Source organism: Siphateles boraxobius, unplaced genomic scaffold (genome assembly GCF_051911475.1).
Source record: "Siphateles boraxobius isolate OS27281-9 unplaced genomic scaffold, OSU_SipBor_1 16, whole genome shotgun sequence".
Taxonomy (NCBI): domain Eukaryota; kingdom Metazoa; phylum Chordata; class Actinopteri; order Cypriniformes; family Leuciscidae; genus Siphateles; species Siphateles boraxobius.
In genome coordinates, this window is record NW_027508766.1 from 5,078,575 (window position 1) to 5,096,456 (window position 17,882).

The window sequence follows — 17,882 nt, forward strand, 5'->3', positions numbered from 1 at the left end:
CTTACCAAAATGTATTCATCATATTGGATTAATCTCACCATGAGCATGTAAACATTCCAAATTGTTAGATGAAAAGCCTCCTGCACAAATGTTGTATAGATACAAGGGTTGCTTGCATACACACACCTTCTCAATTCCATATTTATCCTTTAAGTATTAAATAAATAAATAAAATATATTAACATAGTCCCGCAGGGGGAGCTCTGCTACACTCAAATAAAGGTTCTTCAATGGTTCTTTGCAGCACTTTAGATACAGCAAGAACAACTTGCACTTAGCTTTGGTTTTATTGACCACAAATCATTTTGTGATTCCAGAAATTTCAAGAATTTTACGTTTATTTAAACATTACTTATTTAAAAGAAATATATTAAAGTTTACATCTGGATTGTATCTGTTTTTAGCATTTTAATTTAGATTATAGTTAGATTATTTTATATAAATAATAATTAGTAAATTTAAATAACTTTAAGTCATCCTGCAGCCCCTTGGTTGCTTAATAAGGACCCTGAGAACCACTGCTGTATGTGTTCTTGAAATGATTGTGGTAACCTATTCGGAGATTGAAAAAAAGTCTTAGTTAGCTTACATAATCTTCAAAACATTGTTGGTAAATCTTTTAAAACAGTAGGCTACAATCGATTCCCTCTGCATTTGAGTCAATTTTCCTTCAGTTTTGTGTCAAAAGTCCATTACTTAATACATTATAAATTATTTAAAGGGGTGGTAAAATGCCCCGTTTTACAAGATGAAAAATAAATCTCTGATGTCCCCAGAGTGTGTGTGAAAAGTTTTATCACAAAAATACACCACAGATACTTTTATATAGCATGTTAAAGTTGTCACTTTTTGAGGGTTAACAAAAATGCACCGTTTTGTGCCTGGCCCTTTAAATGCAAATGAGCTGCCTCAGAGGGCGGGGTTTCAAGAGCTCTTGTGTGTTAGCAGCTGCGATTACCTCACGCAGACACTAAAATGACAGAAACTGTTCTAATGTTAAAACAGAGTCAGACAAAGATAGAGAGAGTCAAGAAGAAGTGACAACACGTATAATGCAACAGGAAGTCTCTGAATGGTTAGTTGATGAATGTATGTTGCTGATGTGGAGTTAACTATCTTCAATTAGCATATTCTGTCATGATAATCTATAAATCGCTTGTATAGGAACTGTTGTGAAATGATGCACACAGAGTGACTTTTTATTGCATGTGAAAAGAAGGATGCTAAAGTTTGAGCTGACTCACAAATGTACTCTTATACAACAACTTTTCCTCTTCTCAACATGGACTGCGTGTTTTCCCACTGCGGTAAAGCCAGCCGCCACCTCGAAATGAGCGGTCAAACTAGCCGCTCCTATATTTCGTGGTGCGCGTATACACTAGCTATTACGGTAAGACCGTCAGACCGTCATCTGGATTGAAAACAATTGATCTTCCGGCGAAGGCTATTTCACATTAATTAATTCTTTTTATCTATCTATCTATCTATCTATCTATCTATCTATCTATCTATCTATCTATCTATCTATCTATCTATCTATCTATCTATCTGTCTGTCTGTCTATTTATTTGTTTATTTATCTATCTATCTGTCTCTGTCTGTCTGTCTGTCTATCTATCTATCTATCTATCTATCTATCTATCTATCTATCTATCTATCTATAATTATGTATCTGTCTATTTACAATTATCTATCTATCCATCTATCCATCCTAAAATAATAATATACTGTTTTGACTTTACATTCAGAAAATCTTTTAAAATAAATCCTAGTTTACACAGCCCAATTTCACCTCAGATGGACAGTACACCTTCTCACCGTGTCACCTGCACAGTTTCAGGACATTCTGATGTTGTATTACAAAATAAGAGCCCTCCAAAATTCATAAATACGCTGTTGTGTCCACATTCAGAATGCAATTCTGAACAGATTCTGATGTTGAATTTCACATGTAAAATTGTTTAATGGCTCTTTACAAATTATTTTCAAAAACACTCAATATTACACAAATTATTTAAAGGGACACAGACTGGAACTAACAACAATATTTTACAATAAAAATAAAAATAGCATATTTTAAATAAAAATAAAATCACTTTTCTAAGAGCACAAAATGCAGTCCCAGTCGTTGACTCTGGCCTGTTCCAGATCCCCTTCAGTCATGCCCAGGGACTCTTCGTGGTACCACCTCTCGCAGGTATCACACTGGATCTAGAAAGTAATAAGTTGGAAATATCACTGATCTGCTACAAACACGGATCCACGGTTTTATATTGTTACTGCTTTTTTAATTTCCAATTCATCTTTCACAAGTGAAAAAAACAAACATACCCAGTTTGTCATAGGAGGCCCACTTCCACTTGGCTTTTTCAGTGAGCACATGGCACAGTTATTGGCCTCATCAAACACTAAAATATTAAAGTATAAACAGAAATAAATTGGTAACACAAACATAAGGTGTTTATAGCTTAATGTCAATGTCCTTGTTTAATTGAAAAGCATTAAAATTTTAACATCACATACTGCAAAGACTGCATACATTTCATTTGTTCTCTACTAAACCATAACCAACGAGATATTCAGGTTATTTCTAAATGCAGCCTTTAAACCTGGCTTTAAAATATTGTATAACCTCTAGTGAAAATAACAATATATGTAAATGGTGTCAAGACAGTAGCATTAATAAACAGTCCATTTACATCCCTTTCATTCTTGTTAACATCTTCATATCACTGTATATTTATGACCAGATTACATCAGCATTACTGTGCTGTTGTGTCTGTGTTTTGCCTCTTATTAACATTCTGCTGCACAAGAACAACATTCTTTGGTGAAAGAGTTATTGGTAACGCTTTAGATTACAGCCTGAAAGTACTGCGTAATTAAAGTGATTTTACAGTGTAACTTTCTGTTACGATAGTGTACCTATAAAGTACTTACGTGTAAGTCTAAGGGAACAACATGTAAAGTTTGGGGAATAACAGGGTAACAACCAGGAGAAATCTTATTTTTTATATACTATATTCTACTATTATGATACAACAGTCACATTTGGGACCAATATATAAAGGTTTCCAAGTCAGTATTATAAGATTGTCTGTATGTATTTTTTATTGTACTTACCCTATAACTACATTGAAAAATGAGTATATTTCATTGAAATTGAAAATACTGTAAAATGCAAATAGCATGTAAGCCCAAACTTAAACATCTGCTCCCAAATGCAAGATTGTTGTATCATAATAGTAGAATAAGTACCCCTTAGTTAGTTCTATAATACTTACAGTATAAATATTTTTTTCATTCTCCTAGTTTTTAACCCTTTATTCCCCAAACTTTGCATATTGTTCCCTTATACTTACATGCAAGTACTTCATATAATCACTTAAAGTTATGCTGTAAATTCATCTTAATTACGCAGTACTTTCCGGGCTGTAATATAAAGTGTTAGCAATTAAATATAAGATTTTTTTTTTCTGTACATGTTATGAAATCTTTACAGCTTCTTGTAGTTTTTTAAAACAGCTATAATCTGTTCTGTGTTGTGGCTACCAACTCCCATATGTTGACCCGAAATCACTGGTCACCACGGCTTCATAGGCCGTAATGTGGTCATTTGACTTAAATGTAATCATTAAAACTAAATTGCAAATTTACATAGGTCTGTTTCACCTCTGATGGAGGTGTTATTAAATGTAACAGACACCCCCTAATGCAGAGAGACATATTACATAAATCTGTGTGACTACTGTACGATTGTAGTAGATATTTGATTTGTATCTTTTGAGCTGTATTAAGCTGTGATACTACTCTGACAAGCCTACATTTTGTGGTGGCTTTAATGTAATAGTATACAACCTGGCTATGAATGGCAACTCTTAAATGGTCTGAACTCTCTCTTCACTGCACTGTGAAATTCCTTTTATAACTGTATAATTTCCTATAAAGCTGCATCACATATTTTTTTATTCAAATTACTTCATTGAAGAAGGTTTACTCTCCATCTGAGGTGAAATTGGGCAGTGTAAACTAGGATTTTTTAAAAATTATTTTCTGAATGTAAAGCCAAAACAGCATATTTATGAATTTTGGAGGGCTCTTATTTTGTAATACAACGTCAGAATGTCCTGAAACTGTGCAGGTGACACGGTGAGAAGGTGTACTCTCCATCTGAGGTGAAACTGGCCAGTGTAAAATAGGATTTTTTGTTTAATGATTTTCTGAATGTATAGACACAACAGCGTATTTATGAATTTTGGAGGGCTCTTATTTTGTAATACAACGTCAGAATGTCCTGAAACTGTGCAGGTGACACGGTGAGAAGGTGTACTCTCCATCTGAGGTGAAACTGGGCTGTGTAAACTACGATTTTTTTTTTGTGATTTTCTGAATGTATAGACACAACAGTATATTATTATTTTAGGATGCATAGATGGATGGATGGATAGATAGATAATTATAAATAGACAGATACATAATTATAGATAGACAGACAGACAGACCGACAGATAGATAAATAAACAGACAGACAGACGGATAGATAGATGGATAGATAGATATTATAAATAGACAGACAGACAGATAGATAGATAGAGATGGATAGATAAATAGACAGATGATAGATAGAGATAGATAGATAAATAGACAGACAGATAGAAAGATAGATAGATGGATAGATATTTCAAATTAATGACAGACAGATACACGATAGATAGATAGATAGATAGATAGATAGATAGATAGATAGATAAATAGATAGATAGATAGATGATTATATACAGACAGAAAGAAAGAAAGAATTAATTAATGTGAAATAGCCTTCGCCGGAAGATCAATTGTTTTCAATCCAGATGACGGTCTGACGTCTTACCATAATAGCTAGTTTATACGCGCACCACGAAATATAGGAGCGGCTAGTTTGACCGCTCAATTCGAAGTGGCGGCTGGCTCCCGGGGGGCAAAATCTCATTTTCCGTTTTTAGACTAACGTCAAACGAATAAACGAGCTGTTTTGACATTTCTCGTTATTCCATTCCAAACATAAAATGAAATGATCACCCAGGCCGTTAGATGGCGATGAAACACCATAGATTAAACGCGTAACACGTAATTTAATTCGAAAAACTTTTTTTAAGGTTTGTTTTCAGGCACCCAAAACGCCATTGTTGTGTAAATGAACGGCCAAAACGTATAAAAAGTTTTACGTTTTTAGTTTACGTTTTTATGTCGTGTAATGAGTGCACTGGAAGCACTGCCACTAAGCGCTGCATTAGTGCTGCTTGTTGTTTAATAATCATTTGAAATTCATTAAAATGGCTGCTCCAGTAGTAAGATGAAAAATATTTATCCTTAATTATGCTATGGAAACTATGTAAACTTTAATTAAACAACTATAACAATCAATTAAAAAAGAAGTTATACCTGTATGATCAGGAACGTTCAGCAGCGGGCACCATCTTCTGGTCAGACGCGGGAATTCATTCGGTGCGACTCTCACTGGCAGTGCATTATGGGCATTTGACGCATAAAGGAACGTTCACTTTGACCCGTCTGTTTAAACTGCTCATTTTTTCATCTCTGTTGAGACTTTAGAAGCATACCAGCATCCGGAACAAATGAATGGTTTATTTTAAATGGTGTCATGGATTGCGTTTGAGCTTATGTTTGTTCAGAGTATTGACTGTAACGGCCGTTTCACACCGCGAGCAGGAGCAGCGCGTGAGGGTCATGCAGGAGCGTCACGTGAGCAACAGTGAAGCGGGGGTTTCGGCTTCCCCCTAAAATCCAATGGATCCGTCTACGGCGCGGAACGTCAGCGCCACGTTTTTGATGCGTCCCTAGCTCGGCGTCAAAGTCCACTGGAAGCGTCTCAGACGCGTTTCAGCAGCGGAGCGTTGGTGACGTCTTCATTTTTCCTCAGAATCGGAGCGTTGTTTATTTGTTGTTCATTAGTCTTCTTTTGGCTCAGGAGCAGACAGTTAATTGTGCTACCTTATTGATTTTTTTCTTCAATTTTCCTCTTTGTGCTTCTACAATGGGTAAGTGGGTTACTTAATTAAGTGAATTCCTTCTATTAGTTTTTTCTTTTGTTATTTCCTACTTGGTATCCAATCAGAGGCATTGTTGACCAAACTGTAGGGATGCGGAGTCTCCACAGGGTGTTTATTTTGAAATTGATAGTGTTTTTTTGACTTTTATTTTGTATTCACGGTGCTTGGACGCGGGTCCGTCAAAAATAGACTAGGCGCCTATCTTTAGCGAAGCGGCGCGGAGAGCGTCCGCAGCTGGTGGATTTTAGAGCATTGACGGTACTGATCCACTTGTCCGTGCGACACTTCAGTCGCGCCGCACTCCGCTTTATTCCTATGGGTGACGTCACGCGACTTTAACGCGCCCGCAAAGCATCCCGGGAAGGCGGCGCTTCATTTGGAAAAATGCTGCGCGTCAAAAAGCTGGCCGATGCCCATCTTTATGCAAATGAATCCGTCAAACGCGACGCGTCTATCCAATAGAAGTAGTCTCTTGAGAGGCCTTTGTTCTAGACTGGCCGCTGGGTCAAAACCACGCCCATAGCGGTAAACTTGAGGAACGCCCATCAACTTACAAATGTGGAGAGGCGTGCGACACCGCGCTTCAGACGTGTCGCAAAAGTGGATCTCGATGGCCGCGATTAGCTGCGGCATCCGCGACGCTGACGTTCCGCGCCGTAGACGGATCCAGTGGATTTTAGGGGTTCGAGTCTATTTTTGCTGTGCTGCTCACGCTCAATTAAAGTGAAAGCACACTTTTGATGGACAAGATTAATATGATTTCACACAAAAAGTGCCCAAAACGCATAGAATTTGCATGTCTAGTGTGTTTTAACAAGAATTGCAGTATGTCAGAAAAGGGAATGAAGACTAACATAAAGAAAATAAAATTTTATAGAAAATGGAGGCTACCCATTACACTTGTTTTTAATTATTCAGTTTGGGCTTTGAACAAACTTCAAATGTGTTTATGACTACCAACTTCTAAAAACAATTTTTTCAAAAGTCTTTGTAAAGAAATGCTTGCTTATATGTAGCCTTATATTGTAGCCAGGGAGCCGCTGTTGTGACACTGTACAAATGCTTCCAGTGTGAATACTCGCGCGCGTCTGCAGCTGCAGTGACGATGTAGTTGCGCTGACGTGCTGCTCACGCGCCGCTCATGCTTGCGGTGTGAAACGGCCGTAACTTGTTTTGACTTGTTTTGAAAACGAGGCACAGTGTATGAAGGAGAGTTTGCAAATAAACTTCTGTTGATAGATACGATGAAGCAGCCAAATGTATTGTCTCTGACAGCAGCACATCAAAAACCGTAAGTAAATTATTTCATCATGCGTCGGTAAATGGCGGTTTTATATGGATAATGTTTTCAAAACTCTTACTCGCATTCAATAGCGAGTGGCTGTTGATATTGTTCCCTGTGCTACGATGTTATCCAATCAAACAGTAGCCGTATGCTGACACTCCAGCCCTTAAAAAAAATATGACTATATCTTTTAGCCTGAAAATATTTCAACTCTGCGTCAGAATTTTTCTTGATTTGTCTTGACTTTTAATATATCGCCGTAGAGATAAGAATAATTTAATCACGAGGAGTGAAATAACATTGATAATCTATAGCGTCTGAATTAATGATGGCTTTGATCAGATAATGTCGCCCTTGATGAGTGACTATGCTTGCCTGTGTAAAGGGAGGTCTATAAATTATAACAGATGACTTCGGTAGGCTGCTAATGCCTACAGTCACACTTAGGCCCTGACCCATTTCTCCCCCCTTAAAACTTCAACTTGGTTTTGAGTGCCCTCGAAATTAAAGTCCCCTCAACAAGGGAAGTGGAGTTGAAGATCTTTCCCTATGAAATGGGACACCACTATATGCAAATTAGCGCGGCAAACCTCACTACGTCACGCGCAGCGTTAACGTGTCTACTACTATTTTCATTCAGAAAATGCCGGTTCCAGCTGTTGTGTGGCCTGTGTTCGTTTATCTACGTCTGATGACTCAACAGAGACATGTGGAATATAGAAGACGCATTCGCCATATTTTTGTCTGTATTTAATCGTTTAGACGCGCACATGAAACCCAAAATGATCGCTTCTCTAGTTGCAGTCCGTTTCCGAGCGCGCGCCGCCATGGGAACAGGGTCAACGTCTCTTGCGCAGATCATTGTGTTTATAATAGCACTTTTTACAGTCAAACACCTCCTGCCATTTAGAATCAGCAATTTTACAACAATCACTGATTGTGCTCAGTGCAGTTTGGGTTTAACGTTAGGGAGAATTTCATCTTTTTCTTCACAGCGCGCTGTCATTTGTGAAGAAAAAGATGAAGCACTAACGTTAGACGAACGCGGCTAGTTTTTAATAGTTTTACCTCACATCTTCTTTTTATAATCCTTGGAAGCCAAAATCGAAAATAAAATTAGATGAACCAGATCAGATGTAGGCTATATTTGATGGGCAGACTCTCTCGAAGCACTCGGCAGATATCATGAACATCGTCGGATAGATAGCTTTGTGAAATATTTTCTAACATTAGTGTTCAAAACTTAACAGTCCATTGGATGTGCATCAAACTAACATATTCCAACATATTTAGAAATTTTAACATGCTTATTTGTGAAAATATACTTCAATTCTTCCTTTCCAGCGGTGTCCGCCATCTTAAAAACATTTGGCTTGCAAGTCCGCAAGGTATCCTGGGTAATTTCATCTTCCACTTCGTTTTAAGCCTGCATCGGACTGCACTATGTTTTGAGGGTTGATTTTAAGGGGAGAATAGCACTCCCCCTTGCTCTTTGGAGTATTGGGACACCCTACCCCTTTACGAGAACGCGCAAAAACAAGGGTTAGGGCAGAAATCTAGGGTAAGGGGAGGTATTGGGACAGGCCCTTACTCTGCCAAACTGGGGCATTAAAATTCATCAGCTTTCAAACCAGTGTGGTGAGGTTTTTAGGGCATGACAGCTTTTTTTTTAAGGTGCTCACTGACATCTCAGGTCAGAGTGACTGTCCAGTGTTGACTTGTCATGCAATTCAACCATTCTAAATTTACAAACATCATGGTCTCTTTGGAAAGTGTGTCAGTTTCACTAAAAGGATACAAATATATAAATTTAAGGTAATTAAAGAATAAAAACCAACAACATTATTTAGCTGCCTAACCAGAACATTTGAATGTGACCCATTTGAATTCAACATTTGAATGTGACATTTGAATCTTACAAACAGTTCTTATTTTCGGTCGAAGAAATAAATCTCTCTCTCTCTGCAGATTTCAGGGATTTCACAATTTATTTGTGACACGCGTTGTACAAGTGTGTAGCGTCTGTACGTGTTGGTGTAAAGGTTACTACAGTTTGCTTAGGGCTTGCCTAATAAGGAGTGATTTGTTGTTCCTAACTAATCTATGGACTCTCAGATTGAGCAACATCATTCGAGACTGACAATACAGAGAGAGCAGGGCAGGAGTGAGAGAAAGAAAAACAACATAATGCAAAAATCAACTTAGCATAAGTTAGGCTGGTGGAATAAACTGGAGATGCAGAAAGAGAGGAGTAACACAAAACAGGAAATTACAAAGAGTTTGCGCCTGTGCAGTAGTGTAAAAACAGGAGAGTAAGGATTCGCCAGGCAATTTGAGTTTGAGCGAAGTTTGAAACCCAATCAAAAACACACTGTGTAAGAGAAGAAAGGTACTGAGCGCAGTGGTGGTGGAGGTGTAGAGATGCTGAGGAGAGAGCATGAGTGAATAGACTGAGAGGAAAGAGAGGCCACCCGAGGAAACAGTGGAGAGGAGGACAGCGGATCATTATGGGAGTCAAATTCAGGGCTTGTGTTGCTATTGTCTTCATCCTCCTTTTGCTTGGCTCCATGTGGCTATGTAAGTTTTTCCATATTTCTTTTATTTTTTCTTCGACAGACTCGATGTAATATATTTGGTACATGTACAATTGGTTTATAGGCCAGATTTTCTTGCACACCAAAGCGGTGGGGTCAGGTTAAAAGATTTTCTTTTTTGAAGTATTGTTTTCTTATTTTAGTTTTAACGAAGCTTGTAATTACATCAATATCGGTTTTGTTGATTTTGAGTTTTACTTATCCCTCTGTATGGCTGTTACTGCAGAGCTGATTGACCATCACACTGTAAAGGATTTCCACCTTTCAACTGAAAAACTTATGTTCAGCTGCTGCCTTCAATTTTTTAGTATATTCAAATTGGCTTTTCAAGTAATTTCAACTTAAATTATATTAAGCTGACTTAAATTGAGTTGAATCTTGTATAACAAGTTGAAATTGCTAAAAATGATTTTAATGTTAACGTAAAAACACATGTTGTCATGACTTCATCATGATCATTTTTTTACAGTGCACTCATCAATGAACAGATTCTGAAAAGATATTTTATCTTATTTCGTATCTTAAATATGTGTACAGTTCATGAAAGAAGTAGCTGCAGTGTTTCCCATACTGATTTATCTGTGGCGGCTCGCCACAAATAAATTTCACTGCTTCCCATTCATTAACTAGACTGTGGCAGCCAGAAAGTATATTTAAATGTCCCATATAAACATAAAAGGTCTTTAATGTCATGTTTTGCACCATTGCTGTCAAACAAACTAAAATTAAAGCGTGATAAGGCTATGTGTCCTTATCAAAAGACTGTTTGACTGCACTGTGCAAAGAGAAGAGCGCACTTTACTCCGTGATCAGGTCCGCGTCTCAGTTCAAAGTGAATGAATGCAGTGAACTCTATCTGTGCATGTGCTAGGTTTAGCGAGAATTTAGGATTATTTTTTACATTTGTACAGTTGACGATTTTTTTTCCGTCAAAATAAAAGCTCACAGGTTAAGTTCATCTCTTGCATGTATAGAAATTATGACAAAACTAATTATTTATTGTTCATTTATTTTTCAGTGCATTTCTTTTACAATATATGGCTATTACTGTCATGGGAATAATATTATATTATTATTATTAGGGGTAGTATATTATGTAGTGTAATGTAGACTGAGACACTATATCACAAGTAAAAACAGGTTTGAGTCCCCTTTAATGTTCAGGTACAAGTCAATGCACTGACTTTGACTTCAATTTACACACTGAATGTGGGTTGGAGCTCTATATTTTCAACTCTCAAAGTGCACCAGATTTATTAATTTAACTTCAAAATCTACACAATTTTTGTTGAGTCTGATCTTTTAATGATCGATCACGAAATTTAGTTCTCAAGTTCAACTCACCGGTCTCAGAGATAATTTTGTTTTCCATGTAAAAAAAGTAAGTCATTATGTTTAAACCGGCATAAGGTGGTAACTACTCCTTTAATATTCAGATAAATATTTACAACTGATTACTTTAGCTCATGCAAGTCAGTGATACAGTTTATAGACCTCTAGGAAAGGGATGGGCATTTTTGTCAACATTTTCTCATTTTGGTCATTGACAGGTCTCAAAAAACAAGTAGGCCTAATCGAGTGTTACTCGAAGGGCTGGTGTGTCTGTCATGAAAATGAAAATATTTTAAGACTATTAACGAAAATGAATGTTGACAAATAAAAATGGCATGAAAACATGTCTCTATGTCTATCTAAAACATGAACATATATCACGGCTAGATTATGATGCATTAGTGTTATCAGAAAAGAAATATCTAAAAGGAATAGCTGTTTGAGGTAAAGCTGAAGATTAAATGATCTCCAGTAAACCGAAGCCCGTTCTATGACACAACCTATGAGATCAATAATCAGATATCCTAGATGCATAACACAAACATAACATTACAACTTGCATCTGCACAAAAGGATGCAAATGCGCATGTGAACTAGTTTTTAACAGTCTATGGTTTGAAAGGGAAACTCTGGATTCGCTCTTCCCTAAAAGCACGCAGATACACGGACAAAGCACAGATTACATGTATATTGGTGTTGCGCATATTGGACTTAATTTTATTGTTCATCATAGAAAGTGATTACAGTAATCACTGCGCGTTTTTGCACCATAATGAGAAACAACTTGCAATAAAACATAGGTTTACTGTTAAAAATGAGAACAAAATAACATTGCTGCATTATTAATATCATCAATGATTCTGAAAAAGAAATAGCCTATCTAAAAGGAATATGACTGTCTCAAATAACTCATAATCAATAATGTCAGACAATGCATTTGAACTGAAACTGAAACAAGAGAGAATGAACACCGGTCGGTAAACTGCAGCTTTTGCTAGCTGGATATTAAACTATATCAAACGCGTCTTATACACTGAACAAAATTATAAACGCAACACTTGTTTTTGCCCCCATCAGTTACACAAAATGCCTAATTCTCTCAAATATTGTTCACAAATCTGTCTGAATCTGTGTTAGTGAGCACTTCTCCTTTGCCGAGATAATCCATCCAACTCACAGGTGTGGCTTATCAAGATGCTGATTATACAGCATGATTATTGCATAGGTGTGCCTTAGGCTGGCCACAATAAAAGGCCACTCTAAAATATGCAGTTTTATCACACAGCACAATGCCACAGATGTCGTAAGTTTTGAGGGAGCGTACATTGGCATGCTGACTGCAGAAATTTCCACCAGAGCTGTTGCCCGTGAATTGAATGTTAATTTCTCTACCATAAGCCGTCTCCAAAGGCGTTTCAAAGAATTTAGCAGTACATCCAACCGGCCTTGTAACCGCAGACCACATGCAACCACACCAGCCCAAGACCTCCCCAGCCAGCATCTTCACCTCTAAGATCATCTCAGTCCAGCCACCCGGACAGCTGCTGCAACAATCGGTTTGCATAACCAAAGAATTACTGCACAAACTGTCAGAAACTGTCTCAGGGAACCTCATCTGCATGCTCTTCGTCCTCATCTGGGTCTCGACCTGACTGCAGTTTGTTGTCGTAACCGACTTGAGTGGGTAAATGCTCACATTCGATGGTGTCTTGCACTTTGGAGAAGTGTTCTCTTCACGGATGAATCCTGGTTTTCACTGTACAGGGCAGATGGCAGACAGCGTGTATGGCGTTGTGTGGGTGAGCGGTTTGCTGATGTCAATGTGTGGATTGAGTGGCCCATGGTGGCGTTGGGGTTATGGTATGGGCAGGCGTATGCTATGGACTACTAACATAGGTGCATTTTATTGATGGCATTTTGAATGCACAGAGATACCGTGACGAGATCCTGAGGCCCATTGTTACGCCATTCATTCACGACCATCACCTCATGTTGCAACATGATAATACACAGCCCCATGTTGCAAGGATCTGTACACAATTCCTGAAAGCTGAAAACATCCCGGTTCTTGCATGGCCAGCATACTCACCGGACATGTCACCTATTGAGCATGTTTGGGATGCTCTGGATCGGCGTATACGACAGCGTGTTCCAGGTCCTGCCAATATCCAGCAACTTCGCACAGCCATTGAAGAGGAGTGGACCAACATTCCACAGGCCACAATCAACAACCTGATCAACTCTATGCGAAGGAGATGTGTTGCACTGTGTGAGGGAAATGGTGGTCACACCAGATACTGACTGGTTTTTGGACAGGACCCCCCCCAATACAGTAAAACTGCACATTTTAAAGTGGCCTTTTTGTTTGTGGCCAGCCTAAGGCACACCTGTGCAATAATCAAATTGTCTAATCAGCATCTTGATATGCCACGCCTGTGAGGTGGATGGATTATCTTGGCAAAGGAGAAGTGGTCACTAACACTGATTTAGACCGATTTGTGAACAATATTTGATAGAAATAGGTATTTTGTGTACATCGAGTTCAGCTCATGAAAAATGGGGGCAAAAACAAAAGTGTTATAATTTTGTTCATAATTTTGTTCAGTATATTTGAGATTATTCAGATATTAGTCTGATGTGTAACACTTGTTGTGGACACGCTCTTCCATTAACAGCGTGCTGAAAAAACTAAAGCACAGGGAATTTACAACATTCTATTACAATCATGTTCTCATTATAATGTTTTTTATATGATAGATTGGCGCCGCACATTTTGCACTTAACTACATGTCATGATTTAAGTGATTCCAGGAATCACTGCAGTGCGCGCTTTCAAATCCAGTTTGTCTTTATTTCTCTGGTCTGGAAGGCGTGCTTCAAACGTGCAAATCAGACCACAGAAACCATCACAAATGCCGGAATAACCAATCGGATAAAAAGATAAATATATTTTTTAAAGTCAATCCTCGTTTTCATGACTGATCATCACAGTCACGTACGAGTAGTCGAGTACTCTTGCCCATCCCTACTCCTGGATGTGTTTCTGTGGGAGTCTAATTAACTTACACTCTCTAAAACTATTTGATTTGACTGTATTACTTTTTTATTTTCTCTTCCTGTTTAAAAATATTTATTCTCTCATCCTCTCCCTCTCATTGTAGATGGGAACCTGGAGCAACACTGGGATACTTGTTCGATTGCTTATAGCTTTAAAAACAAGGTAAGAATGATAAAATATAAAAGAGAACACAATATAACATGAAGCTGTCAGTTATTTTCAGCTTCTGCGTGGTAACAGGAACTTTGCCCATTTATTGTCTCTCATTTTATTGCACCACTCTCCTTTGAAATCTGTCCCTCTTACCTCACGTTTCCACCTCTTGTCTTTTCTCAGCCTCCGTCTTTGGCTTTAGTTAATAGTTCAGAAAAAGGTGAGGCTCCACTGAGGGTGTGTCCTGGTCAGAGGTTTCAAATTGCAAATTTGCTGGCTCACCTGCAGGCAGCACCAGTCTCGGCCAATGATGTGCTGCTAAAGCCGTACCTAGCAAGCTGGGATGAGCTTATCAGGTTGGTTAACGGACATAATCTCATCATATAGCAGGCTATGCTAACCTACATATTCCAAAGCTATAACATTTGAGCAGCACGATCAAGAACACAAACTTCAATAAACAAGTTAATACTGAATAACTTATATTTTAGATGTATTATTTTGTGCATTTTTTTTTTACCAACATGTAGCAAAGCAAGAATGAACTGCTGCGTGTCTCCGAGCAACACGCATTAGTGGTGTTTCGTTCCAGAATGAAACAATGTTGTTGAACAAATCGGTTAAATTAATGATTCAACAATTCACTCAAAAGTCACTTGTTGCCACCAACTGAATTACCAGTGTAACTTGCAGAAAGAGTTACTAGCTGCATCTAAAAATCAAAAGTAGGTTCTACATTTGAAGCAACTTTCTAGTAATCCCTAAGCCCTTGATTACTGTGTTCAGGTGATTGGGGTTGGAGCAAAACTCTGCATGAAAGTGATCCTTGAGGGTCAGAGCTGAGAACTCCTGTACTTTACACTATTCACTTATACTATGCACTACATGCATCCATCTATTGTATGAATTGATACGTTTTTTTTTTTGTGTCATCCAGTAAGGAAAGCTGCAACAGTGCATGAAGGGTCCAAAATTGCACACTTAATTCACTCTTAACTTTTTTGGTGAATTAAGTGTGTCATCTGGGTATTTTAAGTGCTTTTTCTTTTGTGTAATTTCCACTGTAAACATACAACTCACACTATGTATACTACAAAACGGAAGTATAAAATAGTGCACAAGTACATTTAAATTCGGACATACTACTTTTTTTTTACACCAACTGGCCAAGCAAATCCGAGAACTGCAACTCTTTGATAATAATATCATAAATAAAGTAGAAACATGCATGTTCAAAATATATCTCCTCTTTTCTGTGCATTTTTAAGGTTTTTGGAAGCGTTGGGGCCAATGGTGGGTTTAATTTCACAAGAAATTGAGTCAAAAACCACCATCATCCGTGACCTAGCACAAAAAGCGGAAAAAGAGGCAGAGAATAAAATAAAAGACAGAAAAAGAATGACTCAGCAAGGAGACACAGCCATAGTGTCATCTTATAACAGATCTTCTAGCTACGCTGAAATAAACCACAGCCTCTCATTTGGATACACATCTGTTCGGTCTATGATCAAATGGGAGTTGGAGAATGGTTTAGTGGATTTTGACCAGCAGACGAACTCAGGCTGCAGGACTCTTCTGCGCTTACACCGCGCTCTGCTCTGGCTGCAAAACTTCCTGCAAGAACTAGGGAAGGATGCAACTGAAGGAGAGCGTCTACGTAGCCCTTCTGACCTCTGCAAAGAGACTTACCAGCGCACACTGGCCCACCATCACACTTGGTTTGTGAGAAAAGGAGCAGAGCTGGCCTTTCTTGCTATGCCTGAACGACCTTATTTCTACAAGTTGGTGTGTGTGGAAACGCAGGCAGGAGCCACTGTGGTACTGAACAGGGTTGTGAGAGCGATAGGAGAAGTGTACAAGAGAAATGAAGTTGCTCTAAAGGAACACGGCATGCTGAATCTACCCTGAGTGTAGAAAGAGAGGGAAATAAGAATGGGACCAACCTAAAGAACAGGACACTAAAATACAAGACTAGAACTTTGAACCTTTATAAGAAGAGAATGAAGACACAGTTGGAAAAATGGGAGAAATACAAGGCTTATTGTTTCCATCTTACTGGTATACTCAAAGAAAGGTCAGTTGTCTTAAAGGATTATTAATGACAAAATGCATGACACCTTTTGTCTGAAATCTGGGGGGACAAATCAAACAAACACCTTGAACATGTAATTTTTGTTGTTAAAACAACTCTATACAACTACTACATACTTTACAACTCTAACAACAACTATATATATATATATACACACACACACAAACACACACTGAATGCTAGTGAATGACCACTGGCAGTAACCTGAGTCATTTTTGCATAAAGAACATAAGTTACAGTTTGTTTTACATCGTATTGAATTACATCTAATTATTTATTTTATATCCAAGCACTTCTAAGAAGCCTGATGATTTTTTTTTCTCAGCAGACATATTCTTTAGTGTAATTGTCATATACATTTACATACAAGACCATTTACATAAATACAGAATATAAATCAATAATTAATATTGTTAACATAACTTTTTATAGAAACTATGCAACTGATCAAGGTGCTGTGCTCAGTGTTTGTCATTTGTTTTCCTGATGTTGGAGAGAAAAAAAACATGCATTGATTTTTGTGACGATATTAGCAGTTTTCAAAAGGTTTGCACCATAATAATAGTTGATTATGAAAGATCCAGCAATGCAAGCACAGAAAAAGTGACAGACTGTTATGTAAGTTCAGTTTCAGCAGAAAAACGTTTTTACAATCCATATGCTTATCAAATTCAGTTTTATAACTTTGCTACTGATACCTAATGATTGTCCTGGCATGATGACATGACAAACTAGATAGCAATGCAACTATTTTCTTTCACTTGTTTTCTTTAAGCGGTCGGTGTACTACGCAGAAACCACTCAAGGTGGCTAAAGAGCACAGAGGGGTATGGAACAGAAAGTGTGCTAAATTATATTATTTTACAATTATTTTGAACAGTAAACTTGAAAATGTACTGAAATGTATTGTTTAAAATAATTATTTGAGATTATATAATAATGATAATATTTATGAAATGTAATCACATTTTTAGACATAAAAATGGATAATTAACCTTGCATTGAGTCACATATGCATATTATTTCAGAAAACCAAAGCTGATACAAATAAAGAAAGGTTCTCAAATCAAAACTCAGTATTTATTGCAATGAAATTGGCCATAATTCGGATTTAGCTGAGGCAGTTTTTCATAGAGTTTCGCATAATGACCACTGCTACTAACATGCATGAAAATGATTTATAAGGGCAAACCTACACAAACACATATGGCATTCATATTCTCAAATGGACAATAGGAAATGCACTTTCTGTAAAGCTGCTTTGAGACAATGTGTACTGTGAAAAGCGCTATACAAATAAATTTGAATTGAATTGAAT

The 17,882-nt window shown here is 37.6% G+C and overlaps 1 protein-coding gene across 1 annotated transcript; it reads left to right on the top strand.

Annotated features, from left to right (window-relative positions):
• Positions 1-938: 938 nt before the first annotated feature.
• gltpd2b (glycolipid transfer protein domain containing 2b) lies at positions 939-16,606 on the top strand. The gene is made up of 5 exons (XM_077231296.1): positions 939-1,075; positions 8,680-9,912; positions 14,423-14,481; positions 14,656-14,828; positions 15,741-16,606. The coding sequence occupies exons 2-5, from the start codon at positions 9,843-9,845 to the stop codon at positions 16,378-16,380; spliced, it is 942 nt and encodes a 313-aa protein (XP_077087411.1). The 5' UTR covers positions 939-1,075; positions 8,680-9,842; the 3' UTR covers positions 16,381-16,606.
• Positions 16,607-17,882: the final 1,276 nt, after the last annotated feature.